The 22,271-nt window shown below is 32.0% G+C and overlaps 2 protein-coding genes, 1 non-coding gene and 1 pseudogene across 4 annotated transcripts; 3 read left to right on the top strand and 1 right to left on the bottom strand.

Annotated features, from left to right (window-relative positions):
• Window positions 3,832–5,500, top strand: LOC109329245 (calcium uniporter protein 5, mitochondrial-like). Its single transcript, XM_019562923.1, has 2 exons — window positions 3,832–4,525; window positions 4,924–5,500. The coding sequence occupies exons 1-2, from the start codon at window positions 3,992–3,994 to the stop codon at window positions 5,407–5,409; spliced, it is 1,020 nt and encodes a 339-aa protein (XP_019418468.1). The 5' UTR covers window positions 3,832–3,991; the 3' UTR covers window positions 5,410–5,500.
• TRNAF-GAA lies at window positions 5,550–5,622 on the bottom strand. The gene has a single exon. It is a non-coding gene; the product is annotated as a tRNA-Phe (tRNA).
• Window positions 7,180–8,448, top strand: LOC109329236 (annotated as a pseudogene).
• LOC109339488 (ABC transporter B family member 25, mitochondrial-like) lies at window positions 8,906–19,707 on the top strand. Of its 2 annotated transcripts, XM_019576941.1 has the most exons (20): window positions 8,906–9,450; window positions 9,558–9,782; window positions 10,069–10,255; window positions 11,505–11,566; window positions 11,788–11,831; window positions 13,069–13,171; window positions 13,401–13,508; window positions 13,892–13,975; window positions 14,119–14,179; window positions 14,488–14,633; window positions 14,889–15,005; window positions 15,385–15,470; window positions 15,840–15,928; window positions 16,936–16,991; window positions 17,684–17,764; window positions 17,856–17,921; window positions 18,021–18,113; window positions 18,431–18,495; window positions 18,864–18,999; window positions 19,382–19,707. In XM_019576941.1, the coding sequence occupies exons 1-20, from the start codon at window positions 9,151–9,153 to the stop codon at window positions 19,523–19,525; spliced, it is 2,253 nt and encodes a 750-aa protein (XP_019432486.1). In that variant the 5' UTR covers window positions 8,906–9,150; the 3' UTR covers window positions 19,526–19,707. The 2 variants fall into 2 exon arrangements, with proteins under 2 accessions (XP_019432486.1, XP_019432494.1); XM_019576949.1 differs by lacking the exons at window positions 8,906–9,450; window positions 9,558–9,782 and having other exon boundaries at window positions 10,108–10,255; window positions 11,438–11,566.

The raw sequence follows: 22,271 nt of genomic DNA, 5'->3' as shown, positions 1-22,271 counted from the left end.
TTTTTGTAGGAAATGGAACATAACAAAGATTTCTCTGTTAATGGAGATGGTATACATTTATTTTCCTTTATTTTTAACGATAATAGTATTATTTCATTATAGTTATAAGGATAAATGTGTTATTGAAGATTGTGTTTTTTTTTGCTTTTTGATGCATTTGCATTTCCATTAATGGAGAGGATCCCAACTCGACTTGATCGAATAAGGATCATCTCCATTAATGAAAATGTAAGTGATTGTTTTTACTCATAATTTCAATATCAAAAAATGTGATTACATGGTAAGCAAAAAGATAAAATTGTCATTACATATATCTTTTGTGTGTTATTGTGTGATACTTACCTCTTCATTAATAGAAAGAATCGTTACTCGAATTAGTGAGGTCTTCTTTTCTCAGACAACAGAAAACGACCCTCTCCAACCAACAATGATCATCTCCATTAATGGAAAGGTAAGTACTTGATTTTACATATGTTTTTTTTTTGCTTTTTGATGTATTTGTCTCTCCATTAATGAAGATGATCCCAGGTCAATCAAACATAGTTGGAGAGGATCATTTAAAAAATGTAACTTTGAGATTTATGAGAGAGAGGAAGAAGGAGTAAGGTCACACTATAATAACATAGTTGGAGAGGAGTAATGATTTTTTTTATTAATGGAGAAATAAGTATTACAAAAATAAGGAAAACAATGACATAATAAAACGTTTTTATCTCTTATGTACAATGCAATAACACTTTTGTCATTAAAAACATATGTAAAATCAAGTACTTACCTCTTCGTTAATGGATAGAATTCTTGTTGTATTGAGTCACTAACTTCAATTTCCTAATTACACTCCTCCTATGTACGCTATCCCATCCAAAAATAGCATTTCTATGTAAGTGGATGTACCTTAATACATTAATAAAACAATCAAAAAATTGAATACAATTTAATAAAAAAAAACTTATTTAATATACATTAGAAATTGAATTAAAAGGAAATAAATAAATAAAAGGTAGAAAAGAGAAGTAATAAATAAACCTATAATTGAAATGAGGTTCTAAAACATTAAAAACTTTTATAATAACATGAAAAAAAATTAAAAGATCGACAAATATAAAACAAAAGGAGTAGTATATACTAATACTCTTATATGTCAATATTAAAACTCATTCTCACACATAACAATGACAAGTTTATAATTGAAGAAAACTTAAGAAATGATGCATCAAAGTTTTAGTTAAAGATACAATATCTTCCTTCTAATTATGATTCTATCACATCTCAATGTAAAAAGAAAACATTTTTAATTTTTTTACTAAACAATTGTTTCTGCTGAATAAATTTGATATATACTTACTAAGTCTAATATAAAGTCCAACTAATAATATAATTTGTGTTAAAAAAATTATTGAGAGACAATGTCATTGTACCTTCTTTATGTGCAAAACCAATTTGGATGTTGAGAAAATATAGGTACTTCCGGATGTAAAAATATCTGTTTGTTAATCTAGTGTCTCAAATATCTTAAATTATGTCACAAATTAATAATATTGAAGTAAAAATATTTTTTTAATTAACATGATATATTTTTATTAGTACTGGTCATAATTTACAATAACACATTTTTATCGGTGTTTTTCCATCCTATTATATCAAGATTCAAATTTGTATTGCACAACGGCTGTATAGGTCTGGATTCTGGTTTGGTGTTGGAATAGAATTTAGAGCCATGAAACAGAATGTTTATAGTCACTCACATTGAAATAATACACCAGAATGTTACTTTTGTTGTGGACTGTATCTTTGACCAGCATGTTACATTGATTTTCCCTTCAACGACAAAAACAAAATACATTGATTTTTGGTTTAGTCACATGTCTAGTTGGAAGTAGTTTTGGACTTTGACCAACCAATCAGAACTAGCTAGATGCATGAATACAACTAGAATAGGAGGGTCAAACTCCATTTAGTTTACTTTCAACAATCAACTACAATATTCTAAGTATATATGATATATGGTTTTCATCCATTGCCCTTAGATAAGATGAAAATTAAATCAATGGCTAACAGTTAAATAATAAAATGAAAATTATTAGTCACACAATCTTCTATTCCAAAAATCATTTGAAGTTTCAATCATTACTTTTACCATAATATCTTTTAAAAAAAATAAACACTCATTTCATTTCAAGATTTGAGTCATGCCAAAAAAATTAATTATCAACTTAGTATTAAGTGCACACGTAATCCATAATTGAAATGATGTTGTTTCATTTAAAAAACTAAAAACAATATGCTAGTCAACTTTACATTATCTATTTGCACAAAAAAAACTCATTGATCTTAAAATGCATTACAATAAACACAACTCATTAATCTTAAAATATAGCACATGGTTGGGGTGAACTTATGCAATTTTCATATATGTATCGTACGTTGAAGAAATGTATATTTTGACATTTGCATTACTCAAATTGAATCTTAGCAACTTAGTGTCTAATATTGTTCTTTACTGAGTTTAAGTGACTACAAAATATAAATGAAATAAAACATTGAGTTCTTCCCATCCAGTCTGATCAATGGGAGAATTATGCATACAATTGTTATGGTGAAAGTTGTGTTGGGTACAAGATTTTTGTTGATACTATCAAAAATATTCTTTCATCTTATAGGTATAAAATTAATTATTTCAGAATGTATGATTGTTTATCTCAATAAGTATTGCTCATATATATGAACTGAAGTCTTAACTTTTTTATCATCTTGTGGTCTAACGAACATTACTATATCAACGTTTTATTGATTAATTGGTTTGTTGGTTAGTGAATAGCATTTCTGGTATGATAAATAATTATAAAGTGGAACATGAAAGATGAATGAACGAGCATTGCAGCTTTGGAATCCACCTTTGATTTTGGCACAAGAGGCCTGCTTGGAATCAAAACACTTTTTTTGGCATCCAACACAAATGCATCAATTCTATCGATAGGTATATGTGAATAAATAATATTATTTGGGCAACCAGATTCTGAGAAAATGTCAGTTGATTTTTATATAGTTTTTTAGATGTGTATAGAGATCAAAAAATTTAAGAAAGAGATAGAAATATGATTTATTAAAAGAGAAATTATTCAAATAACACTAAATAAAAAATTATAAAAGTATGTGTAAAAACAAAACAATACACAAAGGAAAGGGTATGTGTAGATTTTTTTGTTAGGTGGACATAAGGATACAACTAAGAAGGGCGAAAAGTTTTGAAGACAAAATTGTAATATGATATTCTCTTATTCAACATTTTTTATTTTTATCCTATGGAAATTTACACACAATCCATATTTAATTATTAAGATTACAAACAATATCACTTTGCTCTACCCTCTTACTTTATCATCAATTAATTTGTTATCATATCATTTTCAGTAGTTTCTCCTTAGACCCTCAAGTCTCAACCTCCATCTTATCTTCTTCTGTTTTTTTATTAATTTTGTTTCCCTCATTTTTGCTTTCCCGTTTTCCCTTCTCCACTGTCTTTGCCTCTCTTTCCTCTTTTATTTCTTTTTCACTTTTATTTTTAGCAACTACACATTCACACGTCAAAGATATTTTTATTTATAATATAATATCGAATGTTAATGTGCGAGTTGGTTCAAGTGGTACCCTTAATTAATGTTTCGGGTTCGAGTCATGAAAAAATGTTCAATGAGAGAATTAACCCACATAACTGTGGATATTCCCGGCTCAGACATGATTGCGTTTCTAATGTGAGGATACCCGTTGGAAACAAAAAAAAATATAATATCGAATCCTCTCTTTCTTTTCTCTGTTAAACTATCCGACATTATTGCCAATTTTGTTTCCTTTTTCCAAAGTTGCTACCTTTGTGCATCGGTGAAGGAACCATGGAACATGGGTTGCAGCTATATATGATTTTCATGGTGAATGCAATAGTGGGTAGTGCTTATTTTTTGTGTTTTTCACATAAAGTTTAATTTTTTTTAAAATGTGGAGTAGATGGTGTAGTAGTGGATTATTGAGGCAAAGGGTATCTGCTATTGTTAATGTAAGCCAAGGTAGAAGGTTTCATCTTTTGGATCATCCATTGTTGGGTATGAGAGATTTTGGAGTGGAATGTGGTAGGAGAAGAAAAGGAGAAGTGAAATCTTTATCACTTTCCATGATGAGCCAGTTCAAGAGGGGTATATCTTCTTCTTCACCTTCTACTAGTGATGGTGATAGAAACTCTGATAATTCATCTGATGAAAATGGAGGTAGTGGTTGCAGTAATGGAATAGAAGAGTCTCCTATATCATTGTCTGAAGCTAAGAAGCTTATGAGATTGGTGAATGTGGAATCTCTCAAGATGAAGCTTGGTATGGAAGGGAAGGAAGTTATCTCCTACTGTGAGCTTCTAGAAGCATGTGAGAGCATGGGTGTTGTTAAGAATTCTGAGGAGGCTGCTGCATTTGCTAAGGTTCTGGATGATGCTGGGGATATTCTCCTCTTCCGGGATAAGGTTTATCTCCATCCTCATAAGGTAAGTTTTTACGTTCTTTTCGGTTTATTTAAATGTGAAGTTTCATATGGGATATGAGAGGAATAGTGAAAGAGATTATAAGTAGAAAAGTCTATAGAACAATTGTCTGAAGGTTTTAGTTGAAGTTGTAATGTCTCATTTATAACTCACCGCTTTTCCTATGCCCCGGTAACAATGCAACTCGTGATTGTTGGAGTCTCATAGATAGTGATATGGTCCAACAAAACAAATTGTTTTATATATGCTTGACTAAGAGCAGAATTTGCAATTTGTGAAGTGTGGACCATACATGAATATTTTTGAATTTGATGTGGTCTGAATCTGATGTAATTGTGTTATAGTCCGTTGCAACCCTATCATTGTGATCCCTTTGCATGACCAATATCTCATAACATTAGGTGGTGGATCTGGTTAGAAGAGCAGTTCCACTGGCATTGACCTCTGAAAATGATCCTATAAGGGAGGAGTTAAAGAATCTGCAAGAGAAGAAGGAAGAAATAGATGTATTGGCACATAAGCAAGTTCGACGAATCCTATGGTCTGGACTAGGGTGTGGCATAATTTCTGTCAGCCTCTTTTTCAGGTTAACATTCTGGGAGTTCTCATGGGATGTAATGGAACCTATTGCATTTTTTACTACAAACACTGGCTTAGTTATAGGATATGCATACTTTTTATTCACTTCTAGAGACCCTACTTATCAAGATTTCATGAAGAGGCTATTTCTTTCAAGGCAGAGGAAGCTTCATAAGATGTATGATTTTGATGTTGAGAGATTCAAGGAGCTGCAATGCAAGTGCAAAACACCTTTAGATGCCAAAACCATTTTGAAAAATCGAATTGGGGTGGAACTTGATTTGGATGATGCTTTACACAGGGATTAACATTTTTAATATGCTTTATGCATTCTTCACACAAACAAGGAAACTCTTATATTCTAACTTTTGTTCTGGCTTGTGACCCATTATTTTGCTCTTAAAATAAAATATTATATATATACACATATGAAAAAAATAGTGTTTTATGCGGTGAGCGTGGATCGAACACGCGACCTTCAGATCTTCAGTCTGACGCTCTCCCAACTGAGCTATCCCCGCAACTTGTCATCTGTTAAGATACATATTTACAATATATTATATTTGACCTCTTACCAATACTCTTTTCAGTAATTAGAAAAAATGTTGTCCAATAATGTTAATTCTTATATTTTTAGAAAAAATGTAAACTCATGAGAATGGATCTATGAAATGGATTTAATTTGATGTGCTATTTGTATAAAAGTTATATAGCCATGTAATATTATACAGCATGAGTTTAACTTTGATTTATGGTAAAAATAATATTACTCTACTAACCAATCATCATACATCACTTCACCCCTTGTACAGTCATTATAAAAGTCAAACCTTTTTAATAATTTGATAGTAATAATAATTTATTTAAAATTTAGTGTTATTTCTTATAAATTGTACTGCATTTAATTAAGTCAATATTATATTTATAAAATCATTTGAGTTTCAAGTTTTTATATATTAAAAGTCATGTATGCAATATATTGATTAGTGACATAAATATTATACATTAATTCACCAAAATTGCATTTCAAAAATATTAGTATAGTAAGAAACTTAAGAATTTTTAGTTCCATATATGTTTAGAGTAAGGATTTTTTTGGGTGAGTCCTTGAAAAACAAATGGAAACACAATAGGCAGTCACAAATTTATATTTTTAATTAGAATCAAATAACACTTTTAATATTGAAAATAAAAGGAATAACTTGAACTTATAATATTGGAGAAATCCTTATTCATATAGTTATGGTTGTGTACATAGTTTATATGTAAAAATTTAGTATAAATTGACTAAAATAATTTCATTTAGTACATATTGAAAACTAAATTAAAAAGAATTAGAATAATCATAAAAATATAAAAGAGAAATAATAAATAAGACTATAGTAGGAAATAAAATATAAATAATTATTATGTTATTGAAACATCAAATAAATTTGGTAAGATAGTTAAAAAGGATGAATAATGATCTCAATTTAGAGATAACAACTAGTGCAATTAATGCTTTCCTATTTAAAAACTCATTAATAATAAGTGCAATTAATACTTTCCTCTTCAAAAACCCATTAATAATAAGTAAAAATATAGTTGAAAATGTAATATAAATAGTTATTATGATATTGAAACATCACATAAATTTGGTAAAATAGTAGAAAAAGGATGAACAATGATCTCAATTCATCTCATATCCAAAACAATTTCTCTTTCTAAGTCACAAGATAATTAAATTCTGTCAAATAATATAAAAAATATTTTTTGTTTTAATGAATTTTCTTTTTAATTAAACAAGCCAATTTGTCACAATCCCCATTGTGGGTACATTTTCTTTCCTAACTACCTATCTCAATCAATTCTCTCACTAGTATACCATCCCACACGCAAATATGGATCATCTTCATTAATGAAGAGACAAATATTTTAATTTACTTGTATTTTAAATAATAAAGATATTATTTTATTATACTTAAAATGATAGATATGTTTTATATGTTAAATTTTCTTTGATCTTTAAGGACTTATCTCTCAATTAATAGAGATAATACATTATCCATACTCCACTCTGCACATAGTACTACCAATAACAAAACTGTGGGAAAATTTTGTTCTGTAGAAAAAACCTGGATGTGCCAATGTTACTAACAATGTTGGGTGTTTCAACCTTAACTTTGGGCTGATAAACTATAATGGTTGTTCAGAGCCAAATTCAACATGCTAATCTTAATGCCAATGTATTAGCACTCTCAGGAAGCAAAAGACAAAGTCTTTCTTTTAAGGCAAATTCATTGCTTTTTGGTTTTGTGCCTTTCTACTATCTCCTCCAAGGAATCAATACCTGTTAGACCCTTTACCACTGCTGTTGCATCTGTTTATTCTGTTCAGATCAGTTCTTCTGGTCCTGCTAATAAGGTTTCATACTCTCTCTTTCACTCAAACCTCACATTTGAATTATGGGTCAGTACTGGTTTTTCGTAATGTTGGTGCTGATCATAACTTTTCTTAGTTCAGGAGAGTTTATAGAGATTTTATTTAAGCTTAAAAAAGTAGGTTAAGAGAATAACTTATGATCTTTTTATAAGCATTTTCTAACTTATTTCAATAAACTTATCATTATAGCCTTATGAAAATAATATTTTTTTAATCTTATGTCTAAATAGCTTATTAAATAAGTGCTTAATTAAGCCTATAGTATGGTTATTTATTGGGAATATTCCCAAACACTTTGTCATTGATTGTCTAACAGCAAAAGCTCTTCGGTTTAATGATTATGCTGTTATATGGTTTTAGCAAATTTTATTCTTATAGTGAGGAGCTGAGAATGACTTTAATCGTGTGCTTTGTTCAATTGTGACCATGTTAGAATGCTATCTGCTCTTTCTGTCTATGCCATAAAAATTACAATTGTTTTTTCAAACATGAAGTTCATGTCTCAGTTTTATAGTTTAATTTTTATTGTGAGAAGCTTAATCCTTTTTCTCTCATTCATTGTAGAATGAAACCAAAAAGTACTATTTTCTTGTTGCAAATGCAAAATTCATGCTGGATGAGGAGGAGCACTTTCAAGAACAATTATTTGAAAGGCTTCGTTTCTATGGAGAGCATGACAAAGAAAAGGATTTCTGGCTTGTGATTGAACTAAGTTGTTGGATCAATTCCCTAACATTACCAACAGATTAAAGAGTCCTGCTGTTGCTCTTGTATCAACCAATGGTCCCTGGATCACGTAAGGACATCACAGTTTAATATCATTCTTCACTTTGTCTTCATGGAAGTGTCACTTTTGTATGTTTAAAAATTAAAGTTGTAACACCTCAAACCTTGACGTAGGACGCATCTCGGCCTTGCTAGGCATGTCACGCATTAAGCTTAGACACCCTCTCGTGTTTTATTTATAAGTCTTTCACAACTCGAACTATAATCTCATGAATTTATAGTAATACTAGCTAATTATATGATTTTTAGCTATGACTATAAATCCTATAATTTTTACTCTGCCATAATTTCAGTGTATATATATTAAATCCTATCATTATTACTGAAGAGAAATATTAGGATAGGTAAAGCCTACTAAAATAAGAATATATGGATTTATACTGTTTATTTATGATTAGTATATTGTTATTTTATATTATTTATATTAAATTAATAGTATAGTACATTATTATTTATATGAATAATCCATCAGAAAAGAAACTTTTTCTGGTAAAAAATTCTCATATTAGGCTATTACACAACATTTATTATATATTAAAAACAACCTTTTTAGTTTTTACTTAGCAGCTTGAAACATGCGTGAATGAAAAAGTCAACGTGATGACATAATGAACTTAGCTCAAAGAAGTAGGGAAAGTGGGCATAACCATTGTTGTTCAGTTCTGAGTCACGCAACTTTCCATTCTCTTCTTCTTTTTCCATTTTTCATCTTAAAACACTCAACTTCATTAATCAACAAATTCGATTACTTTTCTTTTATAACTCAATTCCTTTAAACTTTCCAAAAAATTCTTCATTTTATTACATCTTTCTTCAATTCCAATTCACCCCATAAGAAAATAATGCTCGCTGTTGCAGCTTCTGCTTCTAGACACATTCTTCAACGCGATGCTAGACCCACCATTAGTTTTGGAGGTTCTAGTGGCTGTGGCATTCAAATTCGATATCTTTTAAGCGTTTCTGGTATAACCAGATTCTCAAATCACACTAGAATCGATAGAGGTTACAGTTTTGGAGTTAGCCTTATTCAGCAACAACGTAGAACATGCCCAAGTTTGATTTTTTCCATAAAGGGGTTCCTCTCTGATTCATTTTCTTCTCCTTTACATGGCAGAGTAACAAGACCTTATCTACAACAATCCGTGCGTAAAAAAGTGATTTTTATCTTTTTTTCTTATTGAAAAATACTTGTGATTGGTTTAAATTAAATGGCTTTGATGATAATGATGATGGCATGGTTCGGGAACAGAATTCAACGCTAGGTGGAAGAGCATTGTTCTCAACTTCAACTAAAGCTGACGATGGATCTGCATCAAAGAAAACTAGTGCTTCCACCATTGCTAAGTCACCACAAGGAGAAAATATTGCTGATATGAAGATCCTTCGTACTCTTGCCAGTTATATTTGGATGAAAGACAATCTTGAGTTTCGATTTCGGGTTATTGCTGCACTGAGTTTTCTTGTTGGTGCTAAGGTTAGTGCTCAGTGACCTCACTATTTGATATAAAAAAGATGCATTGCTTTCATTTTGTTACCTTTAACATCTGTGGAGGAAATTGAGAAAATTTGTTCTCCACTCCAAGGAAATTTGGGAACAGGACAGAAAAGGAAAGTAGTATGACATTTTGTTATTACAGTTTACAAGTGAAAATATATAAATATATCAACTTAGGAAAAAATCAAAGACCACCTATCATTGTAATTGGCATTTGATCTTTGCTGCTAGATCTGATTGATTAACGACTTGTTTTGTCGTTCAGGTTCTGAATGTTCAGGTGCCTTTTATGTTCAAGCTTGCAGTTGATTGGTTGACGTCTGCCACGGGCAATACTGGTGATCTTGCTTCTTTTACGGCTGCAAATTCGACTGCGGTGGCTCTTTTTGCAACCCCAGTGGCGGTGTTGATTGGATATGGGATTGCACGCACGGGAGCTTCGGCTTTCAATGGTATTTATGAATGGAGCAATTGTTATAAAACTTTTCTACATGTTTATTGTGCTATGTCTATTTCATGCTAAACCTGGTTTCAGTTTTTCTGATGAAATAGGGCCTTCTTATAGTCTTACCTATGGGAATCGAATTGGCCTGCTTTACAGTTCTAAATTATAATGCATAGGGTTGTCAAGGGAAGTTCTAGTTGAATTTATATCTTTTGCTCAATGGACCAACATTTATAATGAAGATTTAACTTCTCATTAAAAGAAAATTTGATAAATAAGTGCTATCAAAGAGAAGGCAAATAAGTAGAGCAGGGGCAGGGATAAGGTGTATCCTCAACAGCTGAATAAAGTCAATAAACTAAACAGCTAAAACACAAAAACTTAATGTCCAGAGGGCCTCTTAGTCATGATAGTGTTTGAGGGTTAGTTTCACAGCGATGCATATGGAGATACCCGGTCAAAGAAAATAACACAAAAGAAACAAGAAAACTGTGAGTCTTGTGGGGCTGCCTGAGGGTTAGTCTTGCAACAATGCATGTTGGGATACCATTTGCTTCTCTGACATTTTGTTCTTTTCTGTCATACTTTCATATTCTTGTCCCACCTTTCGGTTGATCCTACTGTAATTAACCATTAACCACTTGTATTTGTTGGCAGAATTCCAAACTCAAATTGAAATGTACAACAATTCATTCTATATTAAAAAATAAGTCTATTTCTGCCCAAGTATTCCATAAAAAGAATTTTCCAGTTTAGGTAAATTTCCTATTTTATTTATTTTTTATTATATATATTTTTATTATATTATAAGTTTCTTTATTCTTATTATATATGATAGAGGGTGAGCCTTGACACAATGGTAAAGTTGTTTGCCTTGTGACCGAGAGGTCGTAGGTTCAAATCCTGGAAGCAATCTCTTAGCTTGTGAGGGTAAGGCTGTGTATATTTACCCTCCCCATTTAGTAGTGTTTCTTTGTTAAACATTTAGAGGGATTGACATGCTTTGTTGTTTCGCTTGGACGCTTTGTCACATAGGTCTTACTTGTTTCTTTTTATTTTGTTTGTGCCAATGCTTTATCTTCTTCTATAGTACTTCTCTTCTAATTTTTTTAGAAATAAATAGTGTCCTCTATCAGGACTTATACTCTTGATGTGGTTACTTTTAATTTTTTTATCTATGTTTTTTTAGGAAGAAACACAACTTTTCATGATTCATGTTGCTGACTTTATTAACTCAATGCAACTTGTTGTGGCAGAACTGCGGACTGCTGTATTCTCTAAGGTAGCATTGCGAACAATTCGATTAGTGTCAAGGAAGGTATGCTGCTTTCACGGTTTCATATTTCCTTTCACCGCCCCTTTAGGAACACCTGATCCCGATAAGAAAACTTATTTTCAGTACATCTGTATGTATTAATAGATTCGGAGATTTTGATTAGAGTCCTCTCTTAAACAATTTTGTTTTTCGCCCAAAAGCATACCTCAGTTGGTTGTATATTGTTAAGATACTCAATTTATGTTAATTTTTTACTATTGCAGGTTTTCTCACATTTGCATGACCTTGACCTTCGATATCATCTAAGGTATGGCTTTTACCATGCTGAGAGGACTAATTATTATACACATTAATATCATACTATGATTTAACAAAAACTAAATGGAGAAAGGTACAGACTATAATTTTTACCCTTGGGGAGTTTTAAGAATACTCACTTGTTTTAGAAAAAAGAAAATGAGTACACACCAGGGTTGTCAAACATCTGAGTTTCGCGGTTGGTGAAGAGACTTTTGGAATCAAGAATGCTCAGGAGGGGAAGTTAAAAATCCTTCTTCAAGAACCTTCACTTGTCCTTTCTTAGTCATTATTATATATACCAAATTACCAATGCAATTCTAGAGTTTGAATTTGACCATCTGTTGCTAAGTCCTTTTAGTTGCATTTCTGAGTCATATCATAGCAACTTTCCTGGTTATGACGTTTCCATGGATTTAATTAGTTAAGAACTGATTGTCACACAGTGGTTTGTTTCTAATCATTGGCTTGGCCTGATGTGTCTTTACAATGGTATGAGGACCGGACCTGATGGTTTGGTTGCTGACAGGACTTGCAAACGATCCTAGTTCGTAGTCTTAACCAAACGAGAGGTTGGACGTGAAAATTCCAGTCTGACTAGAATAGACCCTGTTAAACCTAAATAACTCAGGAACCTAATCACAAACGATTCACTTAAAATTTTAAAAAAAGTAGAATACTACACAAATGTTCTGCTTTATTTCAGTCCAAAAATGTGGTTAGTCCAAATTATACATAATTATTAAGTATATATAAATGCATTTATATGTAATTATTAATTACATAATGCATCATCCGATCTGTCCACACCATTTACTAATACAAGACCTCTTTCAGCTTGATGTCCATCTCGAGTTTCATAACGTCTTGACCTGAAAAACCTGTGTTTGGAATTTTCAATGAGATCTATGGTGGAAGTGAAACTGGGCCAATAGGGTTTGAGCATTTGAGAGGCTACTCCTGTAATCTTCTTTGATCATGACGAATTTTCTAAACTTTAGATCGTCTGCCAGTCATGATGAGGACCGAGAGCAAGTTATCTGTGTATGATGTTTATTCCTGCACTTGAGAATGCCAACCAGTCCTTATTGAGGAATCTGGAAACTGATTTAAGTGGGTTTTATATTTACTTAACCATCAAAGCTACAAAATATTCGCTTTTGCATATATATCACTGCTTCTGCATTGGGAGTGTGCTATATGCTATTTCATTGGGTATGCTTCTCACCAAGACAGTGTTTTTTCAGCCGAGAAACTGGCGCATTAAGTAGAACAGTTGATCGTGGTAGCCATGCAATAAATTTCCTTCTATCAGCTATGGTGTTGAATGTAGTACCCACAATATTAGAGGTGCACCTCTGTTATTCCCTGGTTGTTGAGATTCAATGATATATTTCCCCAATGTTGTTTACTTTTAAACAAAGATGATAATCAAGATGTTTATCGGGAACTGCACTTTCACTTTGGCTTCCCGGAGTCTTTGATTTTTATTGATGATCTTCGATTTTTTTTCCTTTATCCCAACTCTTGCTTCTTGCTTCTTGAACAACTTCGGCAGATTTAACATGTATCCATCCAGATATCTATGGTATCAGGTATACTGGCCTACAATTTTGGAGCTCCTTTTGCATGGATTACGTCCTTATCAGTTGCAGCTTATGTTATTTTCACACTGACTATCACACAGGTACTGTCATGTCTTGAACCAATTTAAATTTCTTATATATATACAGACACATATTTCGGTTTGGATTTTGGAGTAGTTTGGTGCTGTCTTATTTTCATTGTTGGTCATGTCATATATTTTACTCCCCTTGGGCAGCCTGGTACATTCCGTTTCGTTATTTTAGCCATTTGAATTGTTGAGGTTAAAATTGTTGTTAAAGTTCTATCTCAAAATCAATTGACAATGAGAAGAGTATTCCAATATATATTTAAACCATTCCTAAGATAATGAGGCAGACGATGCGAGACTTACTTCCCAATATGACCCTCCACATGTATTTCACGATCGGTAGGGTTATTAGGTTAGTATCACTTATTTAATCTCATGTTTACTGTCTTTTTCAGTGGAGGACTAAGTTCAGGAGAGACATGAATAAGGCTGATAATGATGCTAGCACAAGAGCTATTGATTCACTTATTAATTATGAGGTAAGAACTTCAGTCTTAATGGAAACATTTTGATCTTTTATGTTGTTTAGTGTTATTTTCAGTTGGGTGTTTTGTTTTTTTGGTAATACTTGGGTGTTTTGTTTACCAAGGTGGAATTGATGATTTTATTTTTTGTTTTACAGACTGTCAAATATTTCAATAATGAAGATTATGAAGCTGGAAAATATGACGAATACCTAAAGAGTAAGTCACACAATATTTATGGTAAAATTGGGTTTGAGTTCTTTAGTAACGAGTATAGTTTAAAAGCTTAGGCAAGCAAGATAAGACAAGTTGTTTGTTATACTCTAATTGCACGTGTACCTTGCTATCAGCGATAACCAGATGGTAATCTGTAGATTCTGTATTATTTGCTTGATCTTTTAAAAAGAAAAGCTTAACAATGACATGTTAGCCGTTTTTGTCTCAAATTGTATTTTGGCTTCTTATTGTAGTTCTTTTGTATAATTTATGTTGCCTGTATTGCTGTAATTTGTTATCTCGTTCTTCAGAGTACGAAGATGCTTCTCTGAAAACACAAGAGAGTCTTGCTTTCTTGAACTTTGGTCAAAATGTTATCTTTAGTACTGCACTTTCCACATCAATGGTGCTATGTTCTCATGGAATCATGAGTGGCACAATGACTGTTGGTGATTTGGTAAGTTTCATCAAATGAAAGTCCATGTTGAGGGTTTTAATAGCTTTTCTCCATTGATGTTTTTATTTATTATTTGGTGCTTGTGTTTTTCTTTTACACTATGGAGTATCACTTATCCTCCCATATATATATATATATATATAATTATCTTCTCTTTGTCTTATTGAATTTCTTCATTTATTACTATAATATAAAAATTGTTATATCCTTATTGAATAATTATGAACCGGATTATAATCTAAGTTCACAATGCAGGTGATGGTGAATGGGCTTCTCTTCCAACTATCTCTTCCACTGAACTTCCTAGGTGGTGTTTATCGTGAGACTATACAGAGTCTAGTTGACATGAAGTCCTTGTTTCGGTTACTTGAGGTAACTTCCCCATGGAGCCTTAAAAAAGCTTGCAGTTGAACTATTATTAAATTTCTTTATTTCACCTCAGTATATACTTGTGTATTTGAGAGTAGTAGACAAATACTACCATACATGCGTTCCAGATACGGATTACTAGAAATTTTTGTGGCATCACCAATCTTGTGCTTAATTGAGTTAATATTATTCCTTCCTCATTTTTCTGTCTAAAATTCTAGGTGGTTTTGTTCTTTCTAGTGATGAAACTTCTACATTCTTGTCAGCTAACTAGGTTCATAATGCCTGTATTGGGACCTTGCGATAATGTTTAGATGCTATTTTCTCTACCTGCCTGACTATGTGTCACTGCGTGTTTCTTTTTTCTATATTACTATGATAGGAAAGAGCAGATATTAAGGATAAAGATGATGCAAAGCCTCTGAGCTTTAATGGAGGGAGCATCCAATTTGAGAATGTACATTTCAGGTGGGTGGCTGTCTCCTTAGTACATAATGTGCATTCATTCCTATAGTTTACTTCTGGCTAACATATATGGTGAATGGTGTCATTAAAAGAGAGGGATAAAGAAGACTAAACTATTTATAGCTATGAATATTATGCCTTGCTTTTGCTCAGTGTTAGTGTATTGTCTTACAGCTCATTTTCTCTAACTTTTCCAGTCTTCCTATTTGGTTTTCTCCGACCCAGCTCTCTTGAAAGCTTAAGCATTTACGTTATGGCACCTATTGGTTCATACTACTGTTTGCACCTTTATTACTAAGTTAACTTGCTGATCAATTATTACCTTTAACTAAATTTGCTGTGATTGTTTGTTGTTGCATTTTACCACTTCAGTTATCTCACAGAAAGGAAGATACTAGATGGAATATCGCTTGTTATGCCGGCTGGTAAAAGTGTGGCAATTGTTGGGACTAGTGGAAGTGGTAAGGTTAAGCATGATGGAAATCTTTATTTTCTTTATTTATTTTACTTGCAAACTTGTTCTAGGAAATTTTCCTGCTTCCTATGGTTGGACTGGAGTGACAGTTTTCTCAGGTGGTTATTATACCACCGCACTCCACTCCTAAACTATCACGATGTGGAGCACTACAATAGTCCTGGTTGCCAATCGAGTACCAGCAGCTATCACAAGATTCAGCCGTAGCCCATTGTCCATCCTACCACTGCAGAGCTTCTTCTGATCTATGTAGCCCTTGGATTGGAACATATTGCGCATGAGCCAGATCCTGAATTCTGCTGACCTTCACTCCAAACACCATAATCCCTGTTCTGAACTAAAATGCACTACACTTCTTTTGTTGACTGTTTGTTCATGAAGTCCTTTGTTAAGTGACTCATGTTTCACTTCACTGTAGCCTCTGGTTGCTGTGTTTAATTTTCCAACTTCTGGTTATTTTTATTCTACTTCCTTCGTTTACTATCGTTAGGATCCAATCCATGTATCCTGTGCAACTTTTCAACCAACATTGATGAGTAGTCTTACATGACTGTACGCAATCATGCCATTGGATTTAGGTGGTGCTTATCTGCAGGACCATGATATTTCGGATCCATTGGCCCTTACAGAAGAATGCTAGGATATTACGGAGAAGAGCTAACAACATCTACTTAACCTTGGGCAGCTACTAGTCTCATAATTATTTTGCAAATTCATTGCATTTTGCTCTGAAGTTTTAGCTGATAATTTTACTACACCCCAATTTAGCTACTAGTTTGTTGGAAGAAAAGCTTTCATATTTTATGTAGATAACCTTCCTTGAAGAAAGTCTTCTTTTCAAAAGATTTCCCCTTGGTATGACTTCAAAAACATGAAATGCCTCAGCGTTCATTTTTAAATATGATTTTCTGTTGTATCTTCTGGTTTGTGAACATTCTCTGCTCTATAATACACATGGATATCTGACATTTCAAATTTGTATATTCATGACAGGAAAATCAACCATTCTTAGATTGCTATTCAGGTTTTTTGATCCTCACTCTGGAAGTGTAAGAAATGAACCAATGAATCTACTATGTATTGATTTTAAGCTATATTGCCATGATTTATATAATATTTAGTGGTATCGTGTCACATTTGGCTGAAAGCTGTATGGTTCTTTAATGTGTGCTATATGGCTCAGCAGGTGTATTTATAGACTTAATTAATCGAAACTAATTTGGTTTCTTACTTATCTATGAGTATATAATAAATAACAAAGCTAAATGTTGCTAGAGAAAATTATTACAGCAAAATCCAGGAATAGCACGTCAGATTTTACAAATCAAAGATCATTGGCATGAAATTTATGTAACTTGTATGCCAAATGTTGTATTTATCGTCTATTTTTTTTTTAAATTAGGCATGAAATGTGAATATATCAGAATCTTGCCATTGTTCCCTTGTGAAAATTCATTTTGATTTTATGGAATGTTTATTTGGATGAATTTCTACAACTAGCAAAAGTGGGTATTGCATCGGTTACTTGTTTCAATAAGACTATCTTTTATCATTAGGACTTTTAATAGAGCCCGATGGAGTTCGTTATTCTGTGTTGCATACCCGGCCATGTGACTAGGGCTGGGTCAACTGTTCAATCAAATGATATTGCACATAGTATATGGCTTAGTTGTTGCCTTTTATAATTCAGATTTTCATTGCTTTTTCTTCCACATTGTCATTCATAACTTTTATTTTACAGATAAAGATAGATGGTCAGGATATTCGGGAGGTAACCCTTCAGAGTTTGCGGAAGTCTATTGGTGTTGTTCCTCAAGATACTGTAAGCTTAATAAACCACCTATATCTGTAATCATACATCATCGCTCATGCCAGATCTTGCAAATTGTGACAACCTGAGTGATTATGTGCAGGTACTTTTCAATGATACAATATTTCATAACATTCACTATGGTCGACTTTCAGCAACAAAAGAGGAGGTGACTTCTGTGATATTATTCGTCTGCTTACTTCCCACTTTGTGAATTTCCATTCTCGGGTTCCAAGTTGTTCTTAGCTTGTTACTATTATTCATACAGGTTTATGAAGCTGCTCAGCATGCAGCTATTCATGAAACTATCATGAATTTTCCTGATAAATATTCAACTGTTGTGGGAGAGCGAGGGCTCAAGGTGATCTAAAATATCCATTCATATTATATATAATATGTTCGTCGGTATTGCATTTTTTTATTTTTATTGTTCAAGATAGGAAAGGATACGATACTGCAGATCTTAAGTCACTAGAAGAGGCAAACATGATGTTCATTGCCTATAGATTAGTCCTTTGTGGATTGATGTCTACCCAGGGAAACACAATCCTGGGTAGTTGGTACACGTAAAATCGGGATTTTTTTTTATTACCCAAATGTAATGAAGACTGTAAAACTTTTACATAGACAAAACTTTAAAAATTTAAGTGATGAAGTTTTGTTTTGTTTTTTTTACAGTTAAGTGGCGGTGAGAAGCAACGTGTTGCCCTAGCTCGTGCATTCTTGAAAGCACCTGCAATATTGTGAGTATTCTAATCATCCTATCTAATAAACACTTTCGTTGCGTAGCTATGCATTTTCGAATTTGCTAAGTTCCAGAATGATAAAGCGCAGAGGAACCTGAATGACCGCAATAAGTTTTGCTATTTTCCTAATTCCTATTCAACACAGAATCTGACCATAACTATTGATGATGGTGATCGAATTACCTTCCATTAGGAGAGGAAAAATGCTATCTATTACCCTATTAGAAAACGTTTGATTTTTCATTATTTCATACCTGATACCTTACATATGCATGGCTAGTTCGAACTCAGGAGTCAGGAGGCAATATAAAATGTGTTAATCCAATTCATTTCAATTGTTTGTTCTTGTCCTTTCTTGTTCTTAGGTTGTGTGATGAAGCTACAAGTGCTCTCGACAGCACAACAGAAGCAGAGATTTTAAGTGCGTTTAAGTCACTCGCAAATAATCGAACTTCCATATTCATTGCTCACAGGCTTACCACCGCAATGCAGTGTGATGAGGTAAGCTCTCTCTCTCTCTCTCTACGTTTATGTCGTTAAACAGAACCGAGTTTTCAATTTTTAAATGAGTATAGCTGTTACTTACAAATAAATTTATGTTCCTTGTTACCTAGAACGTTGTTATACTCCTCTTGGACACATAACAATGTTACAAAAATTGCTCCAGAATGCAGTTAACTGAATTTCTTGCTAATAATAATTTATTTGTTGAAAACATGTTCACTGTAACCCAAGGCATCATAAAAAGTATGCTTAAATACTGTAGACTTATGAACTATTCTAGTCAGTTTCAGAAGTCCATTATTGGACACATATTTTACTTTGCATGTATCTTCACTTTTGACAAATTATTAACATCTAAAAAAATTATGCCAATTATCAGATCATAGTTTTGGAGAATGGAAAGGTGATTGAGCAAGGACCCCATGAAGTGCTCTTATCAAATGGGGGAAGGTATGCACAGCTTTGGGGACAGCAAAATAACACAGAAGATGCAATTGATACAACTATCAAACTTGGGGCATAAAAATACTACAAAGTTCTTACCTTTCTCATCAACAGAGAAAAAAGGCATAACATAATGTTAATAAATCTGTGTATTTATTTAATGACAATTTTTCTAGAGCAAGTAATAATGCATATATCATAAGTAAGATTATTGAGAAAAGAACATCAATTTGCATAAATTCTCTTGTCCTGCATACATAAGTACTTTGGTGTTCAAAGGCAATGCTGCTAGCATTTGTATTATTGAATCAGATTATAGATTGTAGAAGTGTTTGTTGTTCCATATTAAAAGAGTATAATATATTTGGATTGTCAATGTAAAAATTTATACATAGTCTCTATATCATTCACCGAAATATGCTCAAGTCTGATACCCTTTAATAATATTTCCCTATGAGAAGTGTTGCCATTTATCTACCTCTGGACAAAACTACTTAGTTCATAGCATAAAATTGCATTGTGCAAGAATCCACATTTCCTTTTTTTAGATGTTACCAAAATATAGTTACTAATTTTTTTTACATCTTATATCATTCCAGTTTTATATTATAAGAATCAAATAGTATTTTTATTATTATTTATGTACCAAAAAAATACAAAAAATGTACCCAAAAAAATAAAAAGCATTATCCGTAATACCCACAATTTTATTCTTGGAATATTTTATAATTGTACACTATTGATGACGTGTTATCAATAGTGTTTCACACTAGGACATGTTTACATATGTGATAAATTTATTAGGTTAGTGATAATTGTTTAAAATTGTAAATTCTGTTGAAATTGGTAACTCATAATCAATTACCATATGTTCGTATCTTTTGCTAAACAATAATATGTGTCATTGGTTGGAGTCTATGAGATATATTTAATCACTTTTGGGCAGCTAATTTACATTGCTATGGACTAGTTTAGCTATAAAATGATAACATTAGAAAATACAATTGAAACACTCGTCCTAATTAAATGGTTTAAACTCAGACCATTCTCCCATTATATAAGTATGGGTGGTTAGTTAGGTGTGTCGTGTGGATGGGATCTGTTGTACGTTATAAATATTTAATTTTTTTTAACTAACGTACCATAATATGATTGGTCTGGGACATGGTTTAGGACAGCAGATCCTTATCCGTGTCATGTAGTTGCATATTTGATAAAGTTGTTCTTGTAGTTCCTCAACTCCACATCTTGTGGGAGAATTGAGGTAGGGAGAAGTACACTAGTATTTAAAACACTAATGAAATATTCATGTCTACGTTAGAGGGCAATAATAATTTGTGTTTGATGAAATTGATTGATTAAACATGTGTACTTATACATAGGGCTGATAATGAAATGAATCAATTTGGTATTCGTCTAAAACTTAATTTGTTATTTAGTTTGATAAACTTTGTTTATGAACCAAATGAGCTAAAAATTAAGCTCGTTAAATAAACGAGCTGAACTTGAGTTGAATATAGTTCGACTCGTTAGGTTCAAAAGCTACCTCAATAGATTTATATATATATATATATATATTTAATTATTTATTTATATATACATATATATTATATATATAAAAACTATTTTTTATGTTTATTATTATTATATATATAAAAAGATTATATTTATATATAAAAAAAGTTCAAGCACTTTTTCAAAATTTAATTAATTATTTGAGTTGTCCAAATGAACCATTCGAACTGAATCAAACAGTTTGTGAACTTTAATCGAGTCGAATTCAAGCTAAAAAATAAAACGAGTCGAGTTTCAAGCTGAGTCAATCCTTATCGAGTTAAATTCTGGTTCACTCGATTCGACTCATTTACAGCCCTACTTATATGTGTATATGTTGAATGTTTGCTTAAATGCCTTGAATTATGTGCATTTGATCTGTTTATGCCTAAAATGCATAATGTATGAATTAAGGGTATTGGATGTTAGGGATATGGAATTCTGTGAATTGATGTTTGGAGTAAGTATAACTGAGTTGTGTTGGGATTGGAGTGGAAAGGATGGGAATTGGAATCAAATTGAGTTGAAATATTGTGTTTTTGTAAATTTTTGCATTTATGGTCGATTATGGTATATAGATGATAGCTTATCACTTTTCTAATAGTTGTTTTATCTATATGATTATGATAGTATTATAATGTCGAATACAACTATATCTAATTTATTATCTTACCCAAAATTGTATAGTTTTATCATCTTGGATATTAATGAATTCTCTATTCAGAAGATGATATCTTTTTTATATTTATGTCAATCATACATAAATGAAAAAAATCATCACTTTAGAATATTGTTATTTAATAAGGTTTAAACTTGAGGAGAACAATATTTTTCTCGACTACCCTTTAGATAGAGAACTATTCTCATTTAGGATTTTGTAAATGGCCTTTTAGATGAGAATAATATCTATATCTATACTAATATATAAAGGGAAAACTTAATTTAACTACCCATATGTGGTGTAATTTTCAGTTTCTCATATTGCCCTTCCTACTAACTATACATTTATAACAAAAAAACTATCTTTTAATTTAATATTAATCCTAATTTTCTCTCTAACTACTCTTTGCGGTTACACTTCATGTTTACCTAATCTATATCATATTTCAAACTACATTCTCTTCATTCTATATTCTTCCTCTCTTTCTACTCTTTTATTGGGCATGAATAGTTGATCTAACACATTTACGGAGGAAAGGAATTTAAAGGACGAAGACAAAGAATGAGTAGGGAACAACAATAACCAAGGTTCATTTTTTATCCTCTGACAC

The sequence above is a fragment of the Lupinus angustifolius genome, chromosome LG02 (genome assembly GCF_001865875.1).
Source record: "Lupinus angustifolius cultivar Tanjil chromosome LG02, LupAngTanjil_v1.0, whole genome shotgun sequence".
Lineage (NCBI taxonomy): Eukaryota > Viridiplantae > Streptophyta > Magnoliopsida > Fabales > Fabaceae > Lupinus > Lupinus angustifolius.
Note: the sequence above shows the minus strand (reverse complement) of the source record. Positions and strands in the feature narration are given on the sequence as shown.